The sequence below is a fragment of the Rhinopithecus roxellana genome, chromosome 5, assembly GCF_007565055.1.
Source record: "Rhinopithecus roxellana isolate Shanxi Qingling chromosome 5, ASM756505v1, whole genome shotgun sequence".
NCBI lineage: Eukaryota > Metazoa > Chordata > Mammalia > Primates > Cercopithecidae > Rhinopithecus > Rhinopithecus roxellana.
In genome coordinates, this window is record NC_044553.1 from 74,651,393 (window position 1) to 74,666,840 (window position 15,448).

Below are 15,448 nucleotides of genomic sequence, written 5' to 3' on the forward strand. Positions count from 1 at the left end.
ACAGAGCAAAGCCAGCCATAGGCAATATGCAAACCAATGAGTCTGACTCTGTTACAAAAACAATCTATTTACAAAAATAGGTAGCTGGTCTGATTGTCCCATGCGCCATAATTTGCCAACTCCCAATTTAGATGATAGCAAGCATAAGATTACAAAAGAGAAATTTGTTAATTGCCTCTCTTGGAGACATTTTTCTATTTTATAAATTCGCATTAGAATTATATGCTGCTTCTAATTCCATGGAACAGATAGAATTCTAATACCCAGCCCCAGGTAGCAAATATTTACTGCATGATGCCTGTAAGTGCATAAGCTGTGCTTAACACCATGAAGTACAAAGCTGTACCTTCAAGAAGCACCAATGTAATTGAAGGTATCCCATGTGAGCCTGTGGGACAAGGGACCTTACCCAAGCATCGTTATGCCAACAAAACCACAAAGTTAAAATGTTCTGCAGTGACAACTAGAGAACAGGGAAATGCAAAGACAAGAGAACAGGTAGCAAGTCCCCAAAGAATTCAAAATGGGAGATACCAATTTGGGCTACAAAAGTTAACGTCTAAATTAGGCCCATGGGTAGCAACATAGAAGCAAAAGTTATTTTAAAATTGAATTTTAGTGAATCAAATCAGGTTTCCCAATGGGTTTTAGAAATGCTTTATCTTTTTTCCTTTATTTAATGTGAACTGCAGGAGGTACCTGGTCTTTTGATTCTAAGTTTCTTTTCTGCATCTTACCTTTTCCCTGTCCCTAGCAAATAGCAAATGGTTTCTTAAGAAATATAGTCAGTAATAATGGTGGATGGTTATGCTAAATCCTCTTGTGACATGATTCATCATCATCTCCTCTAATTTATTAGAATGTGCCATGTTTTCAGGCAAGAGATATATCTTTGCAGTTTAGTTATAATGCATTAAATCATCTACTCATTGTTTGTACAACTTCAGCTCAATTAAACACTCACTTCAAGGTTTCAGTCGACATTTGCAGGTTATAATTCTTCTCAGTTTCGGGGAGCTTTGAAAACTCCACAAGGCAAGGGTGTTGTCTTTTATTGTCATCTCGTATCTAGGTGGTGACATAAGAAAGAATGTGATTTAAGTTTTGACAGCTGGCACTGCACGGGAAAACAGAACAGAACATACTTTGAAACACGGCCCAGGCAATCCGTATCAGGCAAGACAAAGACAGCAACTTGCTGATAGGCAAACAGATGATCTCTCTAGTAAACGAGACACACAGTCTCCAAGTTGCCAGTGGTTTGTGCTCTGTGGATTTATTTCTAGACAAGCATCTGCATTTTGAACATACTTTCCCAGAGAAGCAGTGTTACATGTGGTGGCCATGCTCTTGCTCCTCCAAAATTCACGTAAACATAATGTTACTGAAGAGGAACATTCTTCAGTATAGGACAGGCTACAGAATCTGGACCAGTGTTGTGCAGTAGAACCAAAAGTCAGCCACAAAAGTGAAGCATATTTGTAATTTCGAATTTTCTAGTAGCCATATTAGAAAATCAAAAAGAAAAGTTGAAATTAATCGTGTTTTATTTAACCTAATAAATGCAAAATAATCACTTTAACAAGTAATCAATAGAAGAAATTGTTTATGAGATATTTTACTTCTTCCCCCACACTAATCTTCAAAATCTGGTGACTATTTTACACTTTTAGTACATGTCAATCCAAACTAGTCATACTTCCAAATACTCGGCAACCACATGTGACTCACGGCTTTGTATTAGACAGTACATTTCTAGACATTAAGTAATTCATTCATTCAACAAACATTCGCTGAATGCCTGTACTACCTGACAGACTCTGAGCTAGATATTAGGAGTTCAACAGTGAAGCCATCCTCATGTGGTGAGAATATTTTATGGTAGCTATATAAATACGTAAGTGTGGGAGTGCAGAGACTTTGTCAGTAACTAAACCAGAATGTGTGTCACCTGAGACTGTCAGGGTAATAGGAAGCTTCAGAACTCACCTGTCCTTCTGCCTTCAGACATGACCTTACACAAATCATGGAACACAGTCAATTTACATTCTCTCTGAAAAATGATTTCCAGTGAAAGATTCCCTATCCTCCTCTGAGTGTCCATGAATCTTAGTGATACATCTGAAAACCATATTAAACAAGTTCTGATGCAAAACAATGAATCAGCCACTTTTCACTATCCACACAGAGATGACAACTTTTTTTCTGAAGGAGAGATGTAAGTATTCTGAAGCAGGTGCTGAGAAACAACGATATATCCCAAATAAAATAAACCAGTATTTGGGAATAAGAAGGGGGACAGACCTCTGGTTCTGTCTGTGAAAATCTGGTCTCCTCAGTGTTCCAGACTAGTGAATGCAATGAAAACTAGGCATGCAGCAGGAAGAACGCTTCCAGGTAACAAGGCAATCCCATCCTCCACCCCAGCCTGGCCACTGAGATACACACCTTGCCGAAAGTCCAGCCAAGCTCTATTTTATTCATTCCCCAAAGCTCGTGGATGTTTTCAGCTAGTCTGTCTCGGATCTTTTCGAGGTGAGGTGGCAAAACAACCTAAAAGAAAAGGAGCAAGTGAAAAGCCAGAACTATAAGAATCAATTGTATTGAAACCTATCATACAATCTACAGGAGTCAGGCACCCCACTTGAATTGGCACATCACCCAGGAGGAGCTGCAGTATCTGACCTCACTCTGCTTGACCCACATGCTCCCAGCTCTCCTCCCTCTTCCTTTCTTGGCTTCCTCTCTGCTCCTTGCTGCCTCTCTGACCATTGTCTTTTCTGTAGGTATATATGTTGCATGTTCTTCACATGTGAATGCTTGCCTCACCTTATTTTCTCTCTCCATGCTCTCTTACCCAGTAGATGATCACTCCCAAGTCAGGCCATTTCTAACCATGGTCTCAAGTTTAGACTCATGGTTCCAGCTGCCTACAGGATTCTTCTATTAAAGTGAGCTCAATATATTACTCAAAGCTGAATTTGATATTTTTCCTTCCAAATCTTTTTTCTCCTCCTGTTTTTAATTTCTCTTTTTGTTGCATGGCCCCACTACCTCTTTAAGCCTGGAAGTGATCCCATTATCTTTCCCTTGGCACTACTCCCCCCATCTAATCAGTCATGAAACCTGCCATGTTCATTTCCTAAGTGTCCTTCTGAGGAACCCCCTTCTCTCCATTACTCAACCTCATTATTTTCTCTGTAGACCATTCCAAGAGCCTTATAATTGGCCTCCCCCGCTCCCCACTGATCCTATCCTCTACATTGCAGCCAGTGGGACAAGTTTACAACAAAAAATCATGTCAAAACACTCTCTAGTGTCACCCAAGTGTTCCTTGACACTAAGACTAGATGTATTAACCACACACACAGTGCTGTTCTTCAGTTCTCATCATAGTCTCTACAAACACATCCTTTTCAAACTTCTTGAAATTCTTCTAAAAGACCACACTGTTTCACAGTTCTGTGTCCTTGCATATGCAACCTTAACCTTTATTAATACTCCCCACTGTACACATCACACACACATAACCCCCACACACCCTTCCTTGGCACCTGGCAAATACCTTCAATGTTTATCCTCTCATATTTAGTTCAAATGTTGCCACCTTTGAGAAGTTTCCCCTGATTACCTAAAGGGAGAGTTCCTCTGTATTTTCCTGATGTTTTGCTCCTATCTCTCCACAGAGGTCATAAACTGGGAGCCTAAGTTTTTTTTCCTCTCAGATTCAATCCCTAGGAAATGGGAGATTTCATATAAAATTCCAGATTTCTAGTTTCTTTTGACAACTTAGAAGATGACTAGCACTGGACCCATACTTTTGCCTGGCATCTGTCAGCTAGAGCTGACATTTCAGGAGGACCTGCATGCTTGAGTGTCTGTGGCTTTTCCAGGTGCACGGTGCAAGCTGTTGATGGATCTATTATTCTAGAATCTGAAGGATAGTGGCCCTCTTCTCGAAGCTCCACTAGGCAGTGTCCCAGTGGGGACTCTGTGTGGGGGCTCCAACCCCACATTTCCCTTCCACACCATCCTAGTAGAAATTCTCCATGAGGACCCCACCCCTGCAGCAAAAGTCTGCTTGGACATCCAGGTGTTTCCATACATCCTCTGAAATCTAGGCAGAGGTTCCCAAACCTCAATTCTTGACTTCTGTGCACTCACAGGCTCAACACCATGTGGAAGCTACCAAGGCCTGGGGTCTGCACCATCTGAAGCCATGGCCTGAGCTGTACCTTGGCCCCTTTTAGCCATAGCTGGAGTGAAGTGGCTGGGTCACAGAGCACCAAATTCCTGGGCTGCACAAAGCAAGGGGGCCCTAGGCCTGGCCCAGAAAATCATTTTTTCCTTCTAGGCCTGAGGGAGGGGCTACTGCAAAGGTCAATGACATGCCCTGGAGACATTTTCTCTATTGTCTTGGTGATTAACATTCGGCTCCTTGTTATATATGCAAATTTCTGCAGTGGGCTTGAATTTCTCCCCCAGAAAATGGTTTTTTTTTTTTTTTTTTTGAGACAGAGTTTCACTCTTGTTGCCCAGGCTGGAGTGCAATGGCACGATCTCGGCTCACCGCAACCTCCGCCTCCCAGGTTCAAGCAATTCTCCTGCCTCAGCCTCCGTAGTAGCTGGGATTACAGGCATGTGCCACCACACCCGGCTAATTTTGTATTTTTAGTAGAGACAGGGTTTCTCCATGTTGGTCAGGCTGGTCTCGAACTCCCGACCTCAGGTGATTCACCCGCCTCGGCCTCCCAAAGTGCTGGGATTACAGGCGTGTGAGCCACTCCGCCCAGCCTGGGTTTTTCTTTTCTATTGCATCATTAGCCTGCAAATTTTTCAAACTTTTATGCTCTGCTTCCTCTTGAATGCTTCGCTGCTTAGAAATTTCTTCCCCCAGATACCCTAAATCATCTCTCTCAAATTCAAAGTTCCACAGACCTCTAGGGCTGGGGCAAAATGCCGCCAGTCTCTTTGCATAGCAGGAGCGACCTTTACTGCGGTTCTCAACAAGCTCCTCTATCTCCATCTGAGGCCCTCTTAGCCTGGACCTTATTGTCTATATCACTATCAGCATTTTGGTCAAGTCTATATCACTATCAGCATTTTGGTCAAAGTCATTCAACAAGTCTCCCCGATCAAAACTTCACCTCATTCTTTTGAACTCTTGTTGAGGCCAGCATCTTCTAGAAAGCCTTGTCTGAGTAACACACATGTTTCTGATTACTTAAGTCAGGAGAGGCAGCCCAGACAGGAGTCACACTCATGCTTCTACTCTCTGTCTGCTTGGGCAACAGCAGCCCTGTATCCATGGAGAAGCTCCTTCAGGCCTTGGCCTTCAAGCTTCTTGTCTATGAAGGAGTCCAGAAATGCCACAGTGGTATAAGGATTATTTTGAGCTGAAGACTTTGAAAAACAAATGACACAGGATGGGGCTTTTTCTGGACTCCTCTTATCTGCCTAAAAAAAGAACCCCCCCAAAGAATTCAACAATTTTGGCCGGGCGCGGTGGCTCAAGCCTGTCATCCCAGCACTTTGGGAGGCCGAGACGGGCGGATCACGAGGTCAGGAGATCGAGACCATCCTGGCTAACACGGTGAAACCCCGTCTCTACTAAAAATACAAAAAAACTAGCCGGGCGAGGTGGCGGGCGCCTGTAGTCCCAGCTACTCGGGAGGCTGAGGCGGGAGAATGGCGGGAACCCGGGAGGCGGAGCTTGCAGTGAGCTGAGATCCGGCCACTGCACTCCAGCCTGGGCGGCAGAGCGAGACTCCGTCTCAAAAAAAAAAAAAAAAAAGAATTCAACAATTTTTTTCCCAGGGGAAACTGTCACGTGCCACCAAAGAAAGGTCATCATCACACCTAACACACTCTGTTACAGAACTATCGTATCTCCTACCCGTTCTCCTCAGGAATCATTGATCTTTCCCCAAAGACATTTATTTTCCCAGAAGTGCCCTTCTCCTTTCCCTATTAAGATGGTATATAAGCTCCAAATTCTGACTTCCTCCCTGAGCCACATTTCTTCGTGAATTCCACACCAGGTGATTAAAATTTTTTTTTCTCTCTAATCTGTCCGTATCAGTTTAATTCACAGGACCCCAAAAACAGAACCTAGGAGGGTAGAAGAAAAATTTTTCCTCCCTGACATCTAGAATACACAGGACCCAGATGATCTAATTCTTAGAATCACCTCTAGCTCACAACCCCCTCTCAATTTCCTACCAACATTCTTATTCCCCATCAAGGTACTCTGTGAAGCAGGCAGAGAAATACTGAAATGCTATCGAAAGTGATACAGCTTGGCTCTGTGACCCCATCCAAATCTCATCTTGAATTGTAATTCCCACGTGTCAGGGGAAGGGCCTGGTGGGAAGTGATCTGATCATAGGGGCAGCCTTTCCCCTTGGTGTCCTCGTAATAGAGTTCTCATAAGATCTGATGGCTTAAAAGTGTGGCACTTCCCCCTTTGCTCTCTCTCTCCTGCTGCCTTGTGAAGAGGTGCTTGCTTCTCCTTCACCTTCTGCCATGATTGTAAGTTTCCTGAGGCCTCCTCAGCCATGCAGAACTGTGAGTCAACTAAACCTCTTTTCTTTATAAATTACCCAGTCTCAGGTAGTTCTTTATAGCAGTATGAAAATAGACTAATACATAGTCATCAGCCACAGGAGGTAAGAAGCAAACTCATGAACACATACACACAGATGAATATAATAGGGTCATATGAATTTTATGGGGGAAATGCATGCCAGAGAAAGCCTGTAGGCTAAAAGAGCTACATTGTGCAAATTATTAACCCCAAGTGCCTTAGAGGCATGGTCTCTTTTCATTTATTTTCTACAACATCTAGAATAGTGATTCAAATAGCCCTGCTGTATATAAAATGCTGAAACATTTTATATGCCCCTTGTAACACCCTGTGATGTGTCTCTCTCAAAACACAGACCCTGGAGGGGAAAGAAAATATCCATTTATCAGCACTTTCAAAGCCCTCCATGCCATTCCCTGTTTCTCTCCCTTTTATTTTCCAACTCTTCTCCTACATGCTCCTCCCTCTTCCAAGAGCTCAGCCATATGAGAACATGCATTGCCACCTGTCTATACTTCTACTTTGTGTTTTTACTTCTGGGCCCTTATTTATCCCATTTCTTTTATATCACCCCTGGAGACCCTCCCCCATTAAAGCTTATTAGAGGCCCTAACTGAATTCCACCCTTACCACACAGACTTCTAGAAACATTCTAGCCTAAAGGATTTCTCTAGCATTTACTGGTGCATACCGTTCATTTTGCATTTATTACATGTGGCCTTTTAAAACAATCATACATTTATGCTTCTTACATCTTTAACTTGGTTGAGAATTCCCAGAGAATACATCAATATTTCTGTCTATCCTTCACAGAATATAACACACATAGCAGGTGTTCACCATGTTCACTGACTGAGAAATCCTTAAAGACCCAATCGACGCACATGGTGAAAATGTGGAGAGTAATAGTTGTTCACATTACACAACAATTATGGAACATGTATATTAAGAAAGGCTCAAAGACAAGAAAGAATTAACTCTATGGCTTCATCTGTATCTGCTGTCTTTTGCTGGCAATTTGAACCTACCTGACTGGTGTCTATGGGGCATGGGATGAAAGAGGCTTGGGAGAGGAACTGGGTGGTACCCAAGAGATCTCTAACGCCATCAGCATCACGTTTATATTCTTTGACAGGTTCCAATCTCATCTTCTCTTTTGGAAGTAAGGCTTCATAGCAAGGGGCATAGCCAGAGGGAGGCAGGAACTTAAACTCTCCATGACGCCCACCCATCAGGAAACGTACTCTGTCATTTGAAGACAGCAGAAATACAGAGGTTAAAAAAAATGCAGCCCAAATAAGTGAAAATTAAAGATCAATCCCTGCCTCCCACCCTCAACATAATTTTGTTGAGAAATGAATGACTTCAGATTAACCACGGCAAACATCCTCCAGTAGGTACCAAAACAGCAGAGGGGTAAGTGAGCACCAAGGCATGATCCTCAGCTGACCTATCATGGCTAAGTCCCTAAACACATATATACATAAACCATGAGGTTTTTAGAACCAAGTTTATCTGTACTCTAATAGGTAAATAATTACTATAGATATTACTGCAGTATTGAAAAGCATAACAGTGATAATGATGAGATTATTCTCTGTAAAGATCATATCGAAATTACAGTATGATAACTTCAACTCTTCTTGAGGGAAATTATCCACACATCGGTTAAAGAAAGCATGATGTAACTATATGGAGAAAGTAGTAAAATCTTATTTTAATATTCAAGGGAAAGACTAAGTAACATCAGAGTATTAATCACAAATGGTTCATGGCCAGCAAGGTTACTTAAAAATGTTACACTGTGGAGGCCACATTTCCCTGAAGCAGCCATATCGGGGTGGCTGTGAGGAGGCAGCCATGGCTGCGTGGGGACAGATGGGCATCAAGCATTTGCTCACTGGGATGCCAGTGTCTTTCTTAGTATCATCCCCCTGATAGTACCCAATCCTGACACCCTGGCCCACCTCCTGCAGTGCTCACTGGCACTTCCCAACAAAGTGGGGAAGGACACTAAAGGTCTGACAGTAGCAGCAGGCAGGCTCTGATTACCACCATGCAGAAGTCTTTCAATATCGTAATTCAGCATTCTGGCTGAAAGTCAGCCTCATATACATGGGTTAGGTTAGGGTTAGACTGGACCCTAAAGTTCCCCACGCAAAAAGAAAAAGGTCAAAGTAAGCGATTTCAAAATGTTACTTCATATGATCCCAGGTTTATAATCAGAAATGGAGCTTTCACAAGTCAACTGCAACCACATTAAATTGATGAGGAAATACAACCAGTTTTCTATAATTAAAACATGGCAAGACATGGCACTCTGGAGGTTCAACAGTAATTGAACACTGGAAAAAAGTCAATATATATGCAGTGTTTACGTACAACATTCATTCCCCTCCCCTTCTCCATTTAACATATCTTTACTGAGCCCATACAATTAGCACTTGCTTTTGTACTGGGATTCAGCAATGAACAAGGTATACAGCATCCCTGGTGTCACAAAGCAGGTATTCTAGCAGACAAATAGGCGTACTTACTGATTGGGAGACATCTGATGGGGTTTTAAAAAGGGAGATGTGAATTCACTCAGGTAAGGGGTTGGCTGTTGGCATCAAGGAAGGCCTCTCTGACATGTGAGCTAACTCTGAGGGGTAAGGAAAAACCAGTGGGCTCAAGATCTGGAGGAGGAGCATTTCAGGCAGAGGAACAAGTGCAAAGGCTCTGAGGTGCAGAAGACCTTGGGTGGATCAGATAACAGGAAGGAAGGTGGTGTGGGTGAGAACACCATGAGCCTGAGTGGTAGGGCTGTATCAGGCAGGGTCTGTGAGCCCTGGCAAGGAGATAGGATTTTATTCCAAGTGGAAAGCTGCTGATGGGTTTTAATGTAAGGAAATGTAAGATTCCCCTAGTTGCCCTATGCAGATAGATCTGGGGACCAATGGGGAGGCTCCTGAAATAGTCACAGGGAGATAATGGTGGGGTGGACCGAGGTGATCCAAGCAGCCATACCCAGTTTTGTTTTGGAATTAGGCTTGTTCGGAATTGCTCATGGACTGAGTGTATCAGTGGAGGAGGGGATGAGGTATACGGAGAAAAGTTATGATTTGGCAAAACTTTCACAACAGAATGCTTTCCAATGGGCCTCACTTCCTTTCACTGGAACGTTTTGGTAGGGCAGCCTTGCAAGATATTCTCAGTGTTGGCTGCCTAATTGTGATGGTGGAAACCTAATTGTGAAACTGGAAAATAAAGCCTCTTTTAAGTAAAGAGATGCTAAGGTTTTCTTCCTTCCCAATAAGAACACTTTAACTGAAAAGCATTTTATAAAATGCTGTTTTAAAATTAATTATAGAAATCATACAAAACCTCCCAGTTTCCTATTTTAAGGTACTCAATAATAATGATATAGAGTTAGAATCACAACTGTCCCTTGTGAATGTTCCTACATTAAGTATGTAATAGGGCACGATCTATGTGTATTAAGAATGCGAACAATGAAATTAAAACAAAATTGAGTCATTAGCCTGCAGTATTACTAATTTAGTGAACCTCAGGAAATAATGACTAAATCTTAACATTATTTGTTGAGAACTTCCCAATTCAATTGCAACATAACAGATTGTGTTACTGACATATGGAAACCATGGGATAAAATTGGATCTTTCTGGGCAAAGGATTGGTGTGGGAAATTTTCTGCCTCTCTCTTCTCATTGAGCATCTTTCCTGGGAGCAGCTGAATGCCTAGTAGCTTGTACAGCAAGTAAGCGTATTCCATTACTCACTAGCATATGGATTCCAAGAACAAGTAAATCGTCTCTTATGAGGATTTCTAGAGGAATTTAATTATTCATGAGCTCTCTTGCTAATTGTTGAGTTTCAAAATTTATCTTAGGTTTTAAAATCTGCTGGATAAGATAACAAATCAAGAAAGGTAGAGTTTCAGGTAGCATTTAATGAGAACAATGCTTAGTTTTTATATTCAGTTATTAAAAGCAGACTGATCATTTGGTTATAAATCTGAATCTTACGTCCTCTAATGGCCACATAAACTGTAAAATAAATTAACACAGGCAGGAATCAGTGTTTACTGCATACTGGAGCTTTGGTCTTCAAACATCATCGTGCTGTGCTTCAGTGGGTAGAAGAAAAGGTCCTGGATTGTTTCAGAAGTCCTGCAGATGAGAATCCCTGTGCCCTCAGCAGGCAGACTGAACAGACTATGGTCCCAGGCACACCCACTACCTGTGGCTCCTCCCCTCACTGCCTGTGAACAAACTGCCCAGAATCTGTGAGAAGGGATTCAACAAACCGCCACCAATATTGAAGGTCCCCCTCATAACTTGCCCTACTAGATCCAGACTGATGAGATCAAAGGTAATAACTAGGGAGATAAAATTTAGGTTTGAAGGGAATAACCAAAGAAGGAAACAAAGTATCTGAAACTCGCTTCAATTATCTGAGTATATGAAAGTGGGCTCCCCTCTGTCTCAGAGTTTTGGTTCAGGTCCCAAAGTTAGATGTATGAATCCATAATTCATAGGATGCTAAATATTTTCACATTCTAAAGTGAAGTGCCGAGTCAACTATGTAGGATATACAAAAAAAACAAAAAACAAAAAACTGTAAAACCAATTCTAACAGCCACAGCCTATCACACACCTCTAGATAAAGGAAAGAATTCCCTTGGAGAGAACGTTCAGGGAGAAAGGCAGAAGTGTTCTCCCTTTTTGGAAGCCAAATGATTAGGGCTTCAAGAAACCATGTAGAAGCTTGACAAGTGTCCTCAGGAGTTTACTGAGGGACACATTTTCCTGGTGACAGAGTTGACAGCGTGAGAAAGGGCTGCATGGAAAAGAGTTGCCCTTCCGCTCAGGGTGACGCCAAGGACTGTGCTCCCTAGAAGGCTGTTTAAGGACTCCATGAATGAGCCTACTGTCTGCCATCTTAAAAAGGGACTTCCCAGAAAGGCAAATGTCTGAGTAGAGATCAGAAACCCAGGGGCTGGGGGACGTGGGAAAGGGGATCTGGAGGGAGGTTTAGGGTCAGCCAGAGGGAGCAGCCAACAGAAGCGGTAAGGCTTGTGTCAAAAGAACTGTGGTCAGAAGTTCCCAGCCTGAGGCTAAGAAAACTACAAACAGATCCCAGAAAAGAAGGAGGCAGCAACTGTACAACTGCTACACAAAGACTCAATGCTACCTGGCAACAGCACTGACTCCATCAGACACGCTTCTTCTCCGGTCTTCTCTCCCTGCGGCTCAACTCTAGAGGGATCTGCAATAACAGCTGGCCTGTCAGGGAGGGGCAGACCAATGTGGAGAAGTAGCTACCTCATACCGCAGGCCCAAGCTGGGGGAGGGCTCAAGCTGTCAACTGGACACAAATTTTGATTTTAGATTCAAATAGACAGAACTTTCAAATGACTGACAAGATTGTTCTTGTTCCTAAAAGTAGCAATAAAAGCTACAGGACCTACCCACGAACTTACCCAGGGCCATAAGTCCAGAGCACGGAGTTACAGGGGTAGAAGAAACAATCAAGTTAAATCTACCTAGTCCACTTCTCTCAGTCAATGGGTTACCTGGCACTTAATGTTTACCTTTTAAATCCTTTGCCTCATTCACAAACGAGAAATGTCCAATCGGAATGTGAATCTCCCCTCTCTACATGTTTTCCTCTCTGACTCCTTGAGTGCCATGGGCTCATTCAGCATCCCCAAAATGTTAAATTTAAAATAAAAAAGAGAATTTAAGAATTGATTTCATTACAATTAGTTCCTCTTTATCCTCAGATTTTTCTCTACATTAATGGATTTTAAAAATCAAATTCATTAATCAATTGAATCCTTTCCACCACAGCTCTTGTGTCACTTTCTGGGGTTCTTCCCGTAACTCAGATGTTCCATCAGCTCTCAAAGATTTTTTCCTTCTTAAAGTGTTTACAGTAAGCGACTCTGTCCTTAGATTCTTTCGCCTCAAAGATGAGCAACAGCTTCAGTAAGAGCTGCCTGGGAGTAGTGAAGTTTTGGGATGTGTAGAGGAAATGTTTATTTACTTGACTCATTTTGAAAACACAGGACAAATTATATTGAAAAATCTCTGCAGCATTTTCGACTTCGTCTTTGAGATTTGTGCATTTTTGCTTGTTAATCTGCAGGAGAGATGGGACTACCTATTACAAATTCCCAGATTTGAAAGATTGACCCAGTAATTAAAAAAAAAAAGTAAAAATCATGACAGAGCTGTGCTGTGCTCAAAGGGGTGACTAACCTTCCTTTCGTTGGGCTATCGTATTATTATTCAGAGCTTGCTAGCAAACGTGTAAAATCACTTTAGTCTTACAAGATGTCTTATTACTGTTATCTGCTATTGAATTCCTCCCAGAGAGCTGCAATAGAGTTTCACAGAAGTAAAGGATACAAGCTGTGGTTAAGAGGAGAAAGAATTAGCCAGCTTTTGCTGCCCTGAATTCAACTCGTAAGTCACGCTTCATAATTGCATCTTTAGCCCATATCGCTAAGACTGGAGAACAATCTGAATTATGGACATTCCCACATTCATATTTCTTTCTGGCTAGTGTTTGATGAAAGCTCAGGGCAATCCAGCCAGTGCCCATCATGTTCTCTGCAGAAGTATATTTATCTCAGCAATAATTTCCACAGCATTGACCACAGCAAGCTGGAAATAGCTAAGCTGTTGGTTACCTGAATTTTAGCCAAGTCTGGAGAATACCAACAAAAAACAAACAGCAACCACAAATACTATCTTTGGATACGGTTATTTTTATAAATTAGAGCTGGCAAAAAAAGTTATGTAAGATGATTAAAAAGATTTATGGGGAGTTTAACTATAGCCATAAAATATATTCTACTATGATAACTAACTCATTAATTTTTTGCAAAAACAATTAGCACCCAAATTTCACTATATCCTATGGCTTTCTGTATAATGCTCTCTACCTGATTCATGCCATTTGTGGGGTGGATATAAAATCAACTTTTAGTAAGAGCTTCCTGGCATCTAAGTAATTCAACCTTTTCGGTGCGCTATAAGGTACATATACCTCATCCCAAATTCTATTCTATAATGAATAGGGTTGTTACACTGGGGGCCGACTGCACTAATAATACTGTCTATAAACAAACCACATTGAGAAGAAAACTACGGAGGAATACTCATTAAGAGGAAAGAGGCTACGACATTGATTTGTGGGTTTTGTCAGTAATTACTCACGCCAACTTTGACTTCACTGTGGGTAAATCTAATTGAAAAAGATTTTTGCTCTTCATGTAGCTTTGCTCTTCGACGGTGGCTGGCAGGGACATCCTAATCAGGTATTATTAACAACATTGTTTGTAAGTATAAAAATTATTTAAAAAATTCAAGACAAGGATCTCAGTAAAGACCATTAAACAGGAGGAAACAGGCCTGTGAAAAAGAAATCTAATTTAGAAGCCATACAGAAGTTAAAAATAAATATGAGAAACAACTCTGAAGACTTCTATGATGGCAGAAAAAGAATCTCTTTCTAGACCGGCATAACACTTTGCATCTTGCTGGGAGAGATGCTATAAAACCAGGCATGTGTTCTACAGTACTGGCGAAAACAATACCTTCTTTTCAATTTCATTATAAAACACATTTCTTTTCAATAAGATACTTTAATTAACTTGGAATTCATATTGTGGTTTCTCTTTCTAGCTCTTTATTCAACTGAACTAAAGTAGTACAGAGAAGAACTGCTGGGTTTCAGCACCAAATCATACTTTACCAGTTGACGTAAGAATAACACCTGGGTTGTAGAATAGTCATTTGGTTTATTTTGATTTATGAGCAACTGGCTAGCCCCCAGTACAGGTCCTGCACCGACCCTGACCAAGGTCATCATGTGATGCGCTAGAGGCATTTCAGTAAAATGTATTTCCCAACTATGCAGGCCCTATGATTCCACGTCTCTTCAAATCACAACATGCTGTGAGATCCGAAGCCAGGAATATGTCAGAGCTGATAGTTTCCCGAGAGACAGGAGGCTTCAGTGACTTCAAGCCCCACTGCACATCCCACTGTCACTGCTTTTTAGCCTTCCACCTGTTCAGTTGCTATAAGCAAAAAGCTCTCAGAGCTAAGCTGTTGGTTCTTCAAGTCAACACATCTGGACCCTTCAGTTTCTTAAATTTCCTCAGCAGATGTGCCTCCTAAATGATTAGTCATCTCATTTTTCTTCTCTTGCAACTTTGCTTCTCTTTCATCTGTGCACTTAGAAGGCTGCGTGATCTGCTGACCTAGACACCAGATGCTAGAAACGTCTTCTACATGTGGATACCTTGCAGTCAACTATTTTTTCACCTGCTAACTGCAGTTCTTGTCAAGAGAGGATTCCAAAAAAATCCCCCCACTATCGTCTAAAAAATCACAGACACAAAAATCCTATCTCATTGTTCTGAGGGAGACAGGAAGGATGAAGTAATGATTAAGAATAATTATGCAATATTTGAAAACATACTGTTCTCTAAACACAAAACGTGGAAAAGTCCATTAGCCAGGAGACTAGAGAAGATCCCTTCTTCATAGACCTAAATTTGCCTAAGTAGTTTTTTCAGATGACAGATGACATGCTTGTGAAATAGACATACTCCCTTTGAAAATCAGTAAAAAACAATGAGTGGGACATGGGCAAAATAAGTAAAAGTGGGAGGAGTATTAATGGTGGGTGACCAAGGCCACCAGCTACATAGGCAAATGCAGTCCTGGGAACTGACTGCTCAGAGTAACCTTGTTTCTTCAGGGAAGGTCCTCAGTCAAAGGGTGGATGACCTCAACACCATTGTGTTGTATTTATATTTGTACTCATTCTCTTTATTCCTAA

The 15,448-nt window shown here is 41.7% G+C and overlaps 1 protein-coding gene across 2 annotated transcripts in view; it reads right to left on the reverse strand.

Moving 5' to 3' along the window:
* Nucleotides 1–15,448, reverse strand: part of RYR3 (ryanodine receptor 3) — a 407,410-nt gene that overhangs the window by 244,656 nt on the left and 147,306 nt on the right. For both annotated transcript variants that reach the window (XM_030930996.1, XM_030930995.1), the window contains exons 19-21: nt 7,615–7,831; nt 2,449–2,553; nt 965–1,068 (exon numbers count right to left, since the gene is read on the reverse strand). In XM_030930996.1, the coding sequence (XP_030786856.1) occupies nt 965–1,068; nt 2,449–2,553; nt 7,615–7,831 (426 nt within the window). The remainder of the gene's footprint in view (nt 1–964; nt 1,069–2,448; nt 2,554–7,614; nt 7,832–15,448) is intronic.